General features: G+C 37.7%; 1 protein-coding gene across 2 annotated transcripts in view; it reads left to right on the forward strand.

Annotated features, from left to right (window-relative positions):
- The first annotated feature begins 12093 nt into the window (after window positions 1-12093).
- Window positions 12094-16506, forward strand: part of METAP2 (methionyl aminopeptidase 2) — a 29586-nt gene continuing 25173 nt past the window's right edge. Inside the window, exons 1-2 of one of the 2 annotated variants that reach the window (XM_030323429.2) lie at window positions 12094-12325; window positions 14118-14225. In XM_030323429.2, coding sequence (XP_030179289.1) covers window positions 12175-12325; window positions 14118-14225 — 259 coding nt within the window. In that variant the 5' untranslated portion in view covers window positions 12094-12174. The remainder of the gene's footprint in view (window positions 12326-14117; window positions 14226-16506) is intronic. The other variant, XM_030323430.1, reaches the window with a different exon arrangement.

A 16506-nucleotide genomic window follows, 5' to 3' on the forward strand; every position in this document is an offset into this window, starting at 1 on the left:
GGCTCCATGCTGCCAGCACAGAGACCAATGTGGGGCTCGAATTCATGAACAGTGAGATCATGACCTGAGCCAAAACCAAGAGTCAGATGCTTAACCAACTTAGCTACCCAGGTGCCCTTATAAATGTATTTTCTCCTTATGATTTTCTTAATAACATTTTCTTTTCTCTAGCTTACTTTATTGTAAGAATATAGTATATAATAGATACAACCTACAAAATAAGTATTGATCAATTATTTATGTTATTGATAGGCTTCAGGTCAATAGTAGGCTATTAGTTAAGCTTTGAGGAGTAAAAAGTTGTAGGTGGATTTTCAGTTGTGTCGGGGGTCAGTGCCCTTACCCCCAGTGTTGTTCAAAGGTCAACTGCAGTTGATCAATGAATTAGAACTGAGTCTAGAAATAAGCCCTCACATCTATTGTTAATTAATTTTTGGCAAAGGTGCCACAATAATTCAATGAAAGAAAGAATAGTCTTTTCAGCACATGGTAATGAGACAACTGGATATCTACATACAAAAGAATGAAATTAGATCCCTACATCACACCATATACAAAAATCAATTCAAGGGGTGCCTGGGTGGCTCAGTAGATTAAGTACCTGACTCCTAATTTCAGTTCAGGTCATCATCTCACCCCACACTGGCTCTGCTCTGATAGTGTGGAGTCTGCTTGGGATTCTCTCTCTCCCCTCTCTTTGTCCCTCCTATGCACACATGTGCTCTTTCTCTCTCTCAAAACAAACAAATAAACTCTAAAAAATCAAAATGAATCAGAGAATGGGAAAAATAATTGCAAAGCATACCCTATGTAATAAGAATCTAGTATCTAGAATATATAAAGAACTCTTAAATTCAACAAAAAGACAAAAGATGAATGACTCAATTTAAAAATGGACCAAAGATTTGGAAAAACATTTCTCCAAAGAATATATGCAAATAGCCCATAACACATGAAAAGATGCTCACCATCATTATTAATTAGCTAAATTACAATCAAAACCACTACATACCTATTGGGATGATTATAATTTTAAAAAAGACAATAATAAGTGTTGACAACATATGGAGAAATTAGAAACCTCATACATAGCTGGTAGGACTGTATAATGCTGCAGTTGCTTTTGAAAATAGTCTGGTAGTTCATCAAAATGTTGAACATAGAATTATCCCATATGACTCAGCACTTGTACTCCTAGATATATATCCAAGAGAAATGAAAACATATATGTCCACACCAAAACTTGTACAGGAATGTTCATAGTAGCATTATTCATAATAGCTAAAAAATAGCAACAACATAAATGTCTATTAATTGATGGATGAAAAATATTCTATAATTAAATAGCAGTAGTAATATATTAAAAACTACAGAATTATACCCTTAAAATGATGAATTTGTGACATGTAAATTACCATTTTTAAAAAAAGAGTACCCAAAAGTCTCTGCCAGTTCCAACTTCTACCCATAACAACCTAAAGATATCAAATTCCAAAGTTCAAGCCCTCAAAAATATGAGTGCCTTAAAAAGTACCAACCTTCTGTCTCACCAGTTGCTGCAATTTTCAGACCCAAGGAATATTAGAGATCTGTTGGTTCTGACTCCAAAATAACTTTGTACCAGAGTTCCGTTCAGAACTTCAAGACCAACTGATTCCATTCATGTCTTTTATTTTGGTCATCCTCAGTCACTGGAAATGTAAACTTGGAATTTCTGGATTAACAGAGCCAGTTGAGCACCAAGTCGTGTACATTCTGGAATTTGTATAAAGTTAGAATGTCTTTATTTATAATTACCAGGAATTTAACAACACAGAAATATGATATCTCAGATGTTTGGAGGTAGAATAAGTAGCCTATGGATTCCAATTCAGTGGCTGAATGACATCACCAAGGATCCAGCATCATCCCATCTTTCTGTTCTGTGTTCTTCAGATTTCATCCCCAAGGATCATTTTCAGCTTTGAAAACACCTAAAAGAAGGGACCATATTTTCTTTTGTGTGTGTGTGTTTTTTTAACTTAGGAAACGTTTTCCAGATGTTCTCAGTGGGTTTTTCTTTTTAAAATTTTTATTTATTTACTATATATTTATATTAAACATTTTTTTGAGAGGCACCCGGGTGGCTCAGTCAGTTAAGTGTCCGACTCATGGTTTCAGCTCAGGTCGTGATCTTGCAGTTCGTGGGTTCAAGCCATGCCTTGGGCTCTGCACTAACAACATAGTAGCATTATTCATATGACATATGACATATCATATGACAGAGCCTGCTTGGGATTCTCTCTCCTCTTTTTCTCTCTCTAATAAGTAAATAAACTTAAAAAAAATTTTTTGAGTATAGCTGACAATGTTACATTATTTCTAGGCGTACAACATAGTGATTCAACATCTTTATACATTATGCTGTACTCACCACAAGTGTAGCTGCCATCTGTCACCATACAATGCTATTACAATATCATTGACGATATGTATTCCCTATACTGTACCCTTTTATTTTTTTTAATTTTTTAAAGATTTTATTTTTAAGTAATCTCTACTTCCGATTGAGACTTGAACTTACAACCTCAAGATCAAGAATTGCATGCTCCAGTGATCAAGCCAGCCATGTGCCGCTATACCCTTCATTCCCAGGACTGATTCATTTCATAACTGAAAGCCTGTATCTCCCACTCCTCTTCACCCATTTTGGCCATTCCTTCCACCCGCCTTCCCTCTGGCAACCTTCAGTTTGTTCTGTTTATTCATTTGCTTTGTTTTTTAGATTCTACATATGAGTGAAATCATATGGTATTTCTTTTTCTCAGTCTGACTTATTTCGCTTAGTTTAATATCCTCCAGGTCCATCCATGTTGTTGCAAATGGCAAGATCTCATCCTTTTTGTGGCTGCATCACATTCCACTGTGTGTGTGTGTGTGTGTGTGTGTGTGTGTGTGTGTATACACATATGTCAATAAACATTTAGGTTGCTTCCATATCTTGGCTATTTTATTTATTTTTTAACATCACTTTTTTTTAGTTAATTATTTAATTTTAAAATTTACATCCAAGTTAGTTACCATATAGTACAACAAAGATTTCAGGTGTAGATTCTTTAATGCCCCTTACCCATTTAGCCCATCACCCCCTCCCACAACCCCTACAGCAACCCTTTGCTTGTTCTCTATATTTAAGAGTCATTTATGTTTTGTCCCCCTCCCTGTTTTTATATTATTTTTGCTTCCCTTACCTTGTGTTCAACTGTTCTGTGTCTTAAAGTCCTCATATGAGTGAAGTCATATGATATTTGTCTTTCTCTGACTAATTTCACATAGCATAATACCCTCCAGTTCCATCCACATAGTTGCAAATGGCAAGACTTCATTCTTTTTGATTGCCAAGTAATACTCCATTGTATATATATATACCACATTTTCTTTATCCATTCATCTGCTGATGGACATCTGGGCTCTTTCTATACTTTGGCTATTGTTGATAGCACTGCTATTAACATTGGGGTGCATGTGCCCCTTCGAAATAGCACACCTGTATCCTTTGGATAACTACTTAGTAGTGCAATTGCTGGGTCATAGGGTAGTTCTATTTTTAATTTTTTTGAGGAATCTTCATACTATTTTCCAGAGTGGCTGCACCAACTTGCATTCCCACCAGCAATGCAAAAGAGATCCTCTTTCTCCACATCCTCGCCAACATCTGTTGTTGCCTGAGTTGTTAGTCATTCTGACAGGTGTGAGGTGGTATCCAATATGGTTTTGATTTGTATTTCCCTAATGGTGAGTGATGTTGAGCATTTTTTCATGTGTTGGTTGGCCATCTGGATGTCTTCTTTGGAGAAGTGTCTATTCATGTCTTTTGCCCATTTCTTCACTGGATTATTTGTTTTTTGGGTGTTGAGTTTGATGAATTCTTTATAGATTTTGGATACTAACCCTTTATGTGATATGTCATTTGCAAATATCTTCTCCCATTCCTTTCCATACTGTTTTGCTGATTGTTTCCTTCTCTGTGCAGAAGCTTTTTATTTTGATGAGGTCCCAATAGTTCAGTTTTGCTTTTGTTTCCCTTGCCTCTGGAGACGTGTTGAGTAAGAAGTTGCTGTGGCCGAGATCAACGAGGTTTTTACCTTTCTCCTGTAGGATTTTTATGGTTTCCTGTCTTACAAATAGGTCTTTCATCCATTTTGAGTTTATTTTTGTGTAAGGTTTAAGAAAGTGGTCCAGTCTTACCAGGACCATTTGCTGAAGAGACTGTCTTTATTCCATTGGATGTTCTTTCCTGCTTTGTCAAAGATTAGTTGGCCATACATTTGTGGGTCGATTTCTGGGTTCTCTGTTCTGTTCCATTGATCTGAGTGTCTGTTTTTGTGCCACATATCTTGGCTATTTTAAATACTACTGCAATAAACATAAGGGTGTATACATCTTTTTGAATTGGTATTTTCATTTTCTTTGGGTAAATACCCAGTAGGGGAATTACTGGATCATATGGTATTTCTATTTTTAATTTTTTGGGGATCCTCCATACTGTTTCCCACAGTGGTTGTATCAGTTTACATTCCCACCAACAGTGCAGGAGAGTTCCTGTTTCTCCACATCCTTGCCAACACTTGTTTTTTATTGTGTTCTTTATTCTAGCAATTCTGATAGGTGTAAGGTAGTATTTCATTGCGGTTTTGATTTGCATTTTCTTGATATTAGTGATGTTGAGCATCTTTTCATGTGTCTGTTGATCACCTGTGTATCTGCTTTGGGAAAATATCTATTCAGATCCTCTATTTCTTAATCGGATTGTTTGTTTTTTTTGGTGTTGAGTTGTATAGTTCTTTATATATTTTGGATATTAGTCCCTTATTTAATATATCATTTACAAATATCTTCTACCATTCAATGGTTTTTCTTCATGTCTCATTGACCAAAATTGTGACACATGTCCTTCCTAAACAAGTCACAGGAAGGATCAGAATTGTTGTGTATTAGCTTAGCCCAATCAGGGTGTACTCTGGAGGATACATTCATCTGGTCAGGCACATGGTTAGGCAAAGACAACTGACCAAAAGCAGGGTTATGTTAGCAAGGAAAAAACGAAAATGAATTCTGGGTAGACTTCCAACAGTGTCCATTACAGGCATCCAATGTCTATGGTTAGTTTTTTCATCCATTCACATTAAAGCAAAACTTCCCAGTTGGCAAAGCTCTGCCCATGGACATAGAAGTCACAGTTCTCCCGCTGCATTATTGTAAAATACGAACACGTAAGCAACACCCATCAGACATGTAAGGAAAATGTCCAACATGAAAATGAAAGATCATAATAAAGAATTCTACTTTCAATCATGATAAAGCAACTGATACTGGATATAAGACTTTCCACCAAAAACAACCATCAAACTAGGCAAAATAAATGTTTTTAGACATTGATCAATAGGAAACACAGAACTATTATCCCTACAAAAGAGAAACAAATGAACAAGCTTCAGGATTGCAGTGGCTTTTGTCTGGGGGCACCTTCCACTGGAAAGGCCAAATAAAGCATGGTGGTGTATCTGAGCTGAGGAGATGGAGACCAGATATCATTGAGAAGGAAGTTGCACAGAGAAGTCTGCACAGGAAAAGACTCTGCAAGACTAGGCAAAGGGCAACTATTAGGAAGAGAACAACTATGGAGAAACTATGGGTTGAACAATGATCAGAAGTTGAACAGGAATGGGAGATGTTGGTGTTCCAACCAACCACAGTGGAAAGGTCTATTTAACTATCCGAGAAATTTAGTAGAAATCCCAGAAAGCCTAGGTTTTATGAATGGGGTTAAACTAGCACTACAGTAGCATACTTCATGAGAAATATAATGACATAAACGTTATTTAAACTTTTTCTAGTAACCTCTTGGAAAAAAAGTAAACAAAATTAATGTAAATAAAATATTTTACCCAATATGTCCAAAAATGATCATTTCAACACAGAAAATTATTAATGAGATAGTTTACAATCTTTTTCATACTAAGTCTTCGAAATTCAGTGTTCATTTTACACTTACAGCACACTTCAATTCTGACTAGTCACATTTCAATTATTTAATAGCCCTATGTGGTTAGTGGATTTCATATTGAACACTGGTGTCCTAGAGTAAGGGGTACTCTAGCTCTAAAAACAAAACTTAAAAACAAACCTTGAAAGTATCACACTGAGATGCAAGTAAATTAACTATTTTAGCAATATTCAATACTCCATCATGAAAGAGAATAAAAGTCTTTCAGAGTAGTGTCTGTAGTTTCTAGCCTAAGATAGCAAATTACAAGACATGAGAATTGGAAAATGTGACTCTCGACCAGGAGAAAAAATTGTAAACTCAGAAATGAAAGAGATGATGAAAATAGGGGATAAGGACTTAAAAGTAGCTATTATGTGTTTAAATATTTAAAGGAAAACATAAATGTAGTAAAACAACAAATAGAAAATCTCAATAGAGAAATGGAAACTATAAAAAAAGAACAAAATGGAAATTCTAGAACTGAAGAAAATAGTATCTGAAATGAAAAGGTAACCAGATAAGCTTCATCGGAATTAGACACTATAAAAGTGACCTTGAAGGCAAAGCAATGAAACCATCCAAACTGAAGCAAAAGAGAAAAAAAAAATCAAAATCAACCAAATAAGACAATTTCAAGTTGTCTGATTCTGTGTCTGGTGAGGTCCAGCTTCCTGGTTTATAGACAGCTGTGTCCTCACATAGTGGAAGGGGCAAGGGACCTCTTTGGAGCCTCTTTTATAAGAACACTAATCCTAATCATGAGGGCTCATTACAACCTCATTCACAATATATTCCTAGTTCAACTCAGCCCACCTTGATCTTCAACACTAAAATAACCCTCAGTTCTTTTACAAGTAGTAGGGAACGATGATCAGGAGAGATGGGAAGAGGGAGTCTATGAATGGTACTGTCATTTGTCCTCCAGTATTTCATGTAGTTTTTATCTTTCGTTTATGAACTCTTAATATTGATTCCTATGTATCCCTGACTAATAAACACTTGAAACTTCCATGTAGGTAATGATACTCCTGACATTTTGGCCATAGGAATATTTCTTGGAACCATATATGTCTTTCCCAAAGTTCAGCCTAAATACATGGATGCTACATAGAGATCATGGGGAAGGTAAAGTTCTATTATTAAGTATCTATTCTCCAGTTACAAAAAGAGATAATAATATGTTTGAAGACAAAAGGTAACCTAGGATGTTGTTGGACAGAACTAAAATAGGAAAGGAATTATACCAGAGTACGTGGCAACAGAGCCACATGTAATTTCAAGAAACACTCTCTCTAGAACAAAAGAGGAGAACACTGCAAGAATCACTAATAAAGTAAGTTTGGGATAAAGGATCCTTTGCTCTTTGAGCTGGCATTCAGGATAGTGCATCCCAATCTCTTGTGAGGATCCCTCTTTTGGTGCTAACAAAATTGCTGTCACTAAAGTTACCAGTAGCCTCCTGATAGCTAAAATCAATGCTCTAGTTTGAGACTTCATACTACTTAATCTTTCTTCAGCAGTTGATATAGTTGACCAAACTTTTATTCTGTAAACCCTTTTTTTCTCCTTATTTCTATGTGATTATTCTCTAAAGCATTTTCTCCTTCTTGTCCTATTATTTCTTTGTACTTTTTTTAACAGAATTTTCCACTCTTGTTTGTTGTAAACAAAATCCTCAAATATTAGTGTCCTTCTGGATTGTTGTTTTGGGTCCTGTTCTCCTCTCCCTGAATTACCTCATTCATAGCCTTCTACCCAAGTCCTAATAACTCACATGTCTGTATCTCCAGACCCATATTTCTAACTGACTACTAGATATCTTTGTCTGGATGCTCTGCAGGCATCTCAAACTTAAAATGCCCAATGCTTATCTTCCCCTCCAACTCCTACAAAACCTCCTCCTCCTCCTTTATTCCCTATCTCAGACAGTGGTACCACTATCCACCCAGGAACCCAAGCCAGAAACCTGGGTGTGATCCTCAACTTCTACCTCTCCACATTTAATGGACCATTAAGTTCTTTTAAATCTATGTTCAAAATGTTTCTGCAATCCAACCTCTCCTCTCTGGCCCCCCAACAGCCTTCTGTAAGTTCTTATCAATACTGTTATCAACAGTAACATCTTAGCAAGTCTCCTCTACTACAAGGCTCTGTCATTTCCAATGTTTTCTTTAGAATAGAGGCCATTAGACTTAGAGATCTCACTGTTCAGAAAAGTCTAAAAAATGGTTTTGAGAACTGACATAGTATGGTTTTCTTTTTTTAAAAATGTTGTCAGGGCACAAAACCCAACATCATCTACTCTCACTACCATTTCATAGTAATTTAAAAGACTATTCAACTTCAAAAAATAGAAAGTACCATACCCTCGTTGAAAACAGTTCTTTAAATATATTTGCCTTTTTATTTTATTTTTTAAGTTTATTTATTTTGAGAGAGAGTGAGAAAGAGCAAGTGTGTGAGCCAGGGAGGGCCAGAGAGAGAGGGAAGAAAGAGAATGCCAACGAGGCTCTGTGCTGTGAGTGCACAGCCTGACGGGCTTGATCTCACAAACCATGAGATCGTGACCTAAGCAGAAATCAAGAGTCAGACACTTAGCCGACCCCTATTTGGCTTTTTAAATGAAACCGTTTATTGGATGGCAACCATTGCTCTAGAATTTAAGACTGCCATCACAGTGATCTTTAGCTAGCTTGAAAATCTCTGTGTTACATAACCATTTAAATTTATCCATATAATCTACATGCATATCCTTTTCTGGCTTTTAATGGCACATAGTAATCATTTTATTTACATGTTATTGACATGTCTATTATGGCCTTCTATTTTAGACTTTTTTCTAAAATAAGAAACTTTAAACATCCCTGTGACATATCACCTTCAGGCCTTACAATACAAGCTATCCTCTAGGGTAACACAAAAGGCCCTTTACAATCTAGTTGTAATTTACTCCTCAGCAAGAACTTACCATAAACATTCCATATTCTTTCATGCCTTTATGCCAGTGGCTCTCAGCTGGGAATAACTCCCTGCACCCTTCTATAAGAAGGCATTTGGCAATGTCTGTGTTATGATCTGAATTCCCCCCCCACCAAATTCACATGTTGAAGCCCTAACCTCTATGTGACTGTACTTGGAGACTGGCATGCCATACACACACACTACACACACACACACACACACACACACACACACACACACACACACGGCATATGCATGTATATGCCATGTCATCTATAGATTTTTAAAGAGTTATATCACGTTTTAAACATAAAGACATGAAAAAAATATCCTTACCCTTAACATTAAGAAATCAAGCCTTCTCAATTTTTTTCCTAATATATTTCTTGCTAACCCATTGCCAGAGGTCAATAAAACGTAAGAGTGCCTTAGGATATCTAGGCCATCAAATGATCCAGACAAATGTAAAATTTTTAGGAGCATGGCTTACTAACAGTAAAGTCAGCTAACATTTATCACTATTGTGTAAGACACTGTGCTACCATGAGTGCTTTCTCTCCATATTGAAATTTAATTTCCATATTCTATGTAGTACTATTATTATACTCATTTTAGAAATAAGGAAACGTATGTTAATGTTAATGTTAGTTAACACAAGTAAGAGAAGTGCAATTTGGAGAAATTAAGTGACTTGTCCAAAGCCATACCACTATCAAGGACTTCAAAATAAAAAGTAAGACTGGGGCTAAAAATGTCCATTTTTTGAATCGAGGTTTTCTTAGCAAAAAATACATTTCTGGACAAAATAATAAATATGTCTTATTGTATCCAGGCACCTGGATGGCTCAGTCAGTAGACCATGTGAATCTTGACTTCAAGGTTGTGAGTTTGAGCCCCATGTTAGGTATAGAGATTACTTAAAAATCTTTAAAAAATATATGTCTTATTATAATGCATTGACTTTATAAATGGAAAAGTATCTCCCTAAGGAAAAATAAATTTTTATCTGCTTATCTAGTTAGCCATCTGAGACAAAATTACTTCATGTAGTCAGCTAGGAAAAATATTTTAGCCTGTACTGGTATTGAGTTACATTATTCACTTAGATTCTTAGTTCTCTTAGATTCTTTGAGATTTCAACATTTCTCATTCCTTTATCCTATTCAATTTCCTCTTGTAGAGAAACTAAATGAAGAAAAATGATGGAAATAAGGAGTGTAACGGGCTATTAAGTACTCACTCAGTTATCTCAAACTCTGGAATTTCCTGGAAAACAATCATCCAACAAATATCGACTACCATACTGTTGAGATATATATTGTTTTTATACAACTACCTTGAAGTTTAGTTTTCTTGCTTCTTTTCAGGAAAAAAAGGGGGAGAAGTAGAGTACAATCCCTTTCCAACAAAGAAACAATATTTTGTCTTATTGCATTTTAGTAGCTTATTTTTTTAAGTGAACAAATTTTATTTTGACGTTGATAATTCTGTCAACCTATACCAGCACCCCTTTGTGAAAATTCATTTATCAACCCTACAGTTTCTGTCCTCCAGGATCCTGTGTCTCCTCAACTGGGTCTGAGATAGTAGCCACAGTACAAGTATTCCCAGAATTTACAGAAAAACCAGGAAGATTTACAAAAAAATTTTGGAGGCATTTTGACGTAGCAGTATTACTTATAAGGATGTTAAAAAATCTTCTGCAGTAGCCTTGCACCTCAAAAGGGTGAGCTTTGATTTCTCCTGGGCTTAGTCACATCCTTGCCCCTAGTCTGAATATCTTCTAGACTGTTTTAAAATTCCTCACCTTTGTGATAGATTAGCTTGGAATAGAAAAGAATTAAATGACTTAAGTATTAGCATAAGTATTATTTTATTCTTATTTAGTTAAATTTTTGTCTCATTGAATGCTACACTTTCTTGAGGGTACAGATTTCTCCTTCATTTTTTATTGCCCATCAAGAAAAATTATTTCTAACCTACAATCAATAAATGTTTACTGATTTGAAATTTCAATTGGGAAGGCAGAATACAGAATTATTTAACTTTTGGTGCCTGATGCCTGTTTGGATTCTATTCACTTGCTGTGTGACCTAAGTTCACAAAACTTTCTAATTTCCTCAACTCAGAAGCGGATAAAATGAGAAAATAAAGTACTTGGAGCTTTTAAAGTGCTATTGATACAATGACTATTTCCTGAGCTCAGACTATGCTTTAGCTTAGAGGTAGGTGCTTGTGACAGAACACAAAATACACAGGGTGTTCTCTTCAGAGCCCAAGGTAGTTGGGGAGACAGACATAAACCAATTTATCAAACATATTATGTAATTACAAATTGCCATGAAAGGTTAAGAATTCAACGAGAGGTTGTAAAAGCAGGGCCTGATTTAGATTACCGAGGAAGAGTCTCGGAGGGAGTGGCATTTCAGCTGAAATTTGAAGGATGAGGAGAGTCTCTTATTTCCTCACCTCCCTCTCATTCCTCAACTCTCTGGAGTCCGCCTTCCATCTCTCACTATCTAAGTAGCTGTTGCTAAGGTCACCTATGTCTTCCATGTTACTATATACAACTGACATTTTTCAGTCCTCTTACTTGACTTCCTAGCAGCACTCTGCGGTTAATCACTCCCTCCGTGAAACGCTGTTTTCCCTTGCCTTCTCTAATAATAAACGCCTCTTCAGTCTCCTTTGCAGGTTCATCACCGTAAGTGCTTGGACAGCCTCGTCGTGAACTGTAACTGTGAAAAACAACGCAGTCCTTCTGAGTCCTAAAAAAAAAAAAAAAAAAAAAAAAAGGTGTACAAGTGAACACATTTTGGGGCCCTCTTCTCGCTTTCGGCACGCTTCATAAATCCGCTAATATGACTTTTCGGTTTCAGCACAGACGTCCCTCTCTCTTGAGGGCTGGGCAAGCACAGGCATTCGATGTGCCCGGGGAATGCCCGGGGACAAAAAAGGTGTATGAGGCAGCCCAGCTAGCACTTTAGCAGCCACAGTCCAGCGCTCCTCCTCAGCCTCGCCCAACACCCCTTCGCGCGCGATTCGCCCCGTCGAGTCCTCCGACATCCCAGCATTCCCTGCGCTCCTACCATCGAGAGCAGCTTCCGGCGTCGCTCGTGTAGGTGGGTGAAGAAGGAGCGGGCCCTTGCCGCTCTGTCTCACTGTCTCGCGCTCTCTCGGGCAACATGGCGGGTGTGGAGGAGGCAGCGTCCTCCGGGAGCCACCTGAATGGCGACCTGGATCCAGACGACAGAGAAGAGGGAGCTGTCTCTACGGCTGAGGAGGCAGCCAAGAAAAAAAGACGGAAGAAGAAGAAGAGTAAAGGGGCTGCCACAGGTAAAGGGAGTTTTGTATGTTCCCAGTCCCCGCCAGGGATTGCCGAACGGCTCGGCCCAGGCCCGGCAGGGGTGACAAGAGACTGGGGGACTCGGAACACTGCACTGGACTGATTCCCAGGACTGTGTGTTGAAATCGGACTACAGATTCCCAATCCCAGGGGGAGGCGGCTTCTCTTTAGCTGGGACTAGAGAGTTGGTGGGGGTGGGGTGGGGGAGAAAAGGGTGCTTCAGCCTGTGGTGAGGTAGTTCTGGGGTTGCTGGGCCCTTATAATTGCCAGAACTCAGCTCCCACCCATACATACCGTGCAACGAACTTGAAGCTGTGCACAGGGCCGAGCTCTACTACCCTCCTCGCGGTGTGCCTTCCTCAAAAATCCGTTCTGACCCGGACTGTCGCCTCTTTGCTGAAGCAACCTGGAGCATATTTTCGTCAAGGATAGGAGAAGAGTGGGCAAATCTTAGTGCCTGGACTGCGCCTCCCCCCACCTTCCTGGTTTACAGAAGGATTTTTGTTGCGGGCTGCACTTCTGGGTGTGTGTATATGCGTGTTTGCCCACGCGCTCATGTCACTGAGTAGTAATTGCAGAATATATGGTAGTGGTGCGAATTTTCACCTGCCTCATCCCATAGCATCACCAAGCTTCAAGGCTTTTAGGTGTGAATTATGATGCCATTTGCCGGCAGTCCAGATAGAATAATCTGTGGGTTGGAATTGAACTTCTTTAAATCCATTGGTAAGGTAAGGAAAACAGCTGAAAGTTTACACTTGGATTACATTATGAGTTAGGAACTTAAAATATTTTGAGAAGTCGGTGTTTTTGTTGTACGTGGTCCTTCATTTTAGGGAAAAAAATGTTGTACCTGTTTCTAAAATCAGCCACACAAAGATTGAGGGACCAATGGAGAGGCCACAAGTGATGAAGGTGAAGTTGAGACAGGTTGGAAAGGGTTAATCTATAACTTTATGAAATTTTGATTAAATGGGAGTTGAAAAGGGAAAGTTGTGGGTGCTGAGACACTTCAAGAGAAAGTTTAATCCCTGGACATAAGTCGGCTGTTCCTGGCTTTCGGATGAAATCCAAACTCTTCAGTTTGTCCATTCAGGTGTTCAGTAGACTGACCCTAATATATTTTAAGCAGTTGTATCTCTCAATATGAACCCTCTACAGTAGCCAGAATATCACTTCAGTATGTGCTAAGTGGGAATACTATGCCTTTATACACACAGCTATTGCTCCTACAGCTAGATTGTTGTAATCACTTGGGTGAGGTGGGGGGAGCTGGTCTTGTGCTGTTCAAGAATTTAGGTTTTATAGTAATGGAATTATCTTTTCCTATTTGTTTTGATTTTACCCATCCTGGCTTGGCAACTTCTTCATGAAGATTTGAAGTTCCCAGTGTCTTGTACAAATCCTCCTCTTGCTAAGACCTTCAGCATTTACTCCCTATCTTAAGTACCTGTTTGGTTAATAAAGTGTTTGCTGTAGTCAAATTGTTAAGTACTTTAAAAAGTGAAACAACTTAAGGCTAGGGACCAACTCACATTTTCTTTTATTGTTTAGTTACTAGTACAAAGAAGGTGTAATGGATAGTTTATTGAATGGACAATGCTACTTAGATGTGGCAGATTTTTGTTAAGTAAATTCGATTATGTTCACAATAACGTTTCTGTTTTTGTTTCCTGAATACTTATCAGACGGGAAAGGACTTCTGTGTTCTCCAGGATCCTTAGAACATATTCAAATTGGAAAGTATCTTTATTAGATTTGACTTATGTTATATTTGATCAGCAGGGCAACAGGAACCTGATAAAGAATCAGGAGCCTCAGTTGATGAGGTAGCAAGACAATTGGAAAGACAAGCATTGGAAGAGAAAGAAAGAGATGATGACGATGAAGGTAAATGGTAAATTTGATTTTTGTGGTTAGAAAAGCAAGAAAATATGATATTCTTTAAACAAAATCTGCTTGTGTCCATATAGTTTATGATTCTCTGATGTTTTACTTAATTAATTGACATTAAAGCCTCAATCTCACAGATAAAAAAGAAAAGGTATTTATAAGTAACTCTTAAAAAGTGGGATAGGTTGAATGACTGCTCAAATAACACAGATCTCAACTTTTAAAAATGTACTTGGTAAAATACCAAGTAGTGGGTATCAAGATGAAATAAAAGGACTGTTTATTCAACTAACATTTATTGAGCAACTAATATGTACAAGGCGCTGTCTTAGAATACTTTCACATGTGTTCTCATTTTACCTTCACAAAACCAAGCAAAATAGGTGCTCTTTTCAGGAAATAATAGTTATGTCATTTGCCCAGTGTGACACAGCTATGTGTAGAACCAAAAGTTTCAAACCTAGCACCTGATTCCAAGTCTGTTCCTTTACTCTGTATGAAAGCTCCCTCTCTTTATTTTCAAAGACTATATGGGGTGCCTCTAAACTCTATTACAAATTTCCCAACCCTAGCTTCTTGCCGTATGTTGGTCCTATAAAATTTCTTTAAAGACAAAAACTGTTGGAATTCTAACAATTGATGTTATCAGTAAGACAGTGGAGGCAGTATTTGCTAAGAGAACTTATTCCGCAAGCTTTTTTGGCAGAAAGGGAGATGAGATTTTCCCATTCTTAATTGTACCGTTGTGACTTGCTGCTCTTCCTCAAGCACTGCCAACTTGGGCTTGTGCCTTATAATCCTTAGCAACACAAAAGCTTGCTGTACTTTAATTATTGTGTTAGGATAAGGCCGAGTAGTTGTCTCTCCTTGGGAAAGATAAACTCTATGTCTTCAAGGAGCTTATAGTCAAAATTTGGTGGGAAATATGCCAAGGTTCAAGGGAATAGTTAGCTCTTCCTTAAGCAAATCTCTTGTCCATTTTACCTTCGTTTGTGCTTCAAATTATGACCATATTTTGAGCTCTTAGCAAGAAAGAAACTGTTAAATTCAAGGTTATATAATAGATTGCTGTAGGCCTGTGTAGAATATCAAAATGTTAATCTTGAAGAGCGTTCCTTGTTTTATTGCACCTCTGCAAAGTTGTGTGAATCTCTTGACATTGAAGGAGAAAAGTTTGATTGTCGGATTGGAAATCATCAATGTTTCAAAGACAATTTTTGGAGTATTGGTTTTCTCTAATTGAATTGTTTGCCTAATTCGTTTCAATATAGTAATTATTGAAATGAATTAATAATTAGTACTAATTCATACTAATTAGTAGTACCAATTAATAGATTAGTACTACTTATCTATTGTGAGAGTTGTTTGAGAGGATAGAAAGTTAGTATTTCAGGGGCGCCTGGGTGGCGCAGTCGGTTAAGCGTCCGACTTCAGCCAGGTCACGATCTCGCGGTCCGGGAGTTCGAGCCCTGCGTCAGGCTCTGGGCTGATGGCTCGGAGCCTGGAGCCTGTTTCCAATTCTGTGTCTCCCTCTCTCTCTGCCCCTCCCCCGTTCATGCTCTGTCTCTCTCTGTCCCAAAAATAAATAAACGTTGAAAAAAAAATTTAAAAAAAAAAAAAAAAAGAAGGTTAGTATTTCAGAATCTTTGTACTAAAGAAAAACTGATAGTGGGATGGAGAGACAAAGAGCGGAAAAGATACACTGAAAGCTTATTGGAATTTGGAGATGGAATTGCGGGCTCAATGATGAAGGAACACTCTTTGGAAGGAGTGGGACTTGAGTGAATGAAACCAAACAGAAGAGACCACTTTGGGGCAGAACAATGCTGAGAATGTATTCAAGATGTAGTGAATAGTGCAGACCAGCCATATGAGATGATTTGTTGAAGGAGCCTTGGAGCATTTTTAAAAGAATGTTATAGGGGAGCCTGGCTGGTTCAGGCCATAGGACATGTGACTCTTGGTCCTCGGGGTCGTGAGTTTAAGTCCCACATTGGGCATAGAGCTTACTTAAAAGATAAAATGTTAAAGAAAAGAGAAGAATGTTATAAAAATAATTTAATCTTTATATATATGCAGGGTTGCTAGAGGAAATATACAGGAAAGGCTTGGAAATCATTTTGGAGGGCACTTAACAGCTTAGGCATGTGTTAATGATGATTTAAATTGGTGGGCATAAATGAGAATGGAAAGGAATGGTTCATTGGAATAGTGGTTGTGGAAGCAGAATTCAAAGGATGCAAGAGACTTTCAAACTGGGGAGAAGGAAGAAGAGGCA

Source organism: Lynx canadensis, chromosome B4, assembly GCF_007474595.2.
Source record: "Lynx canadensis isolate LIC74 chromosome B4, mLynCan4.pri.v2, whole genome shotgun sequence".
Taxonomy (NCBI): Eukaryota; Metazoa; Chordata; class Mammalia; order Carnivora; family Felidae; genus Lynx; species Lynx canadensis.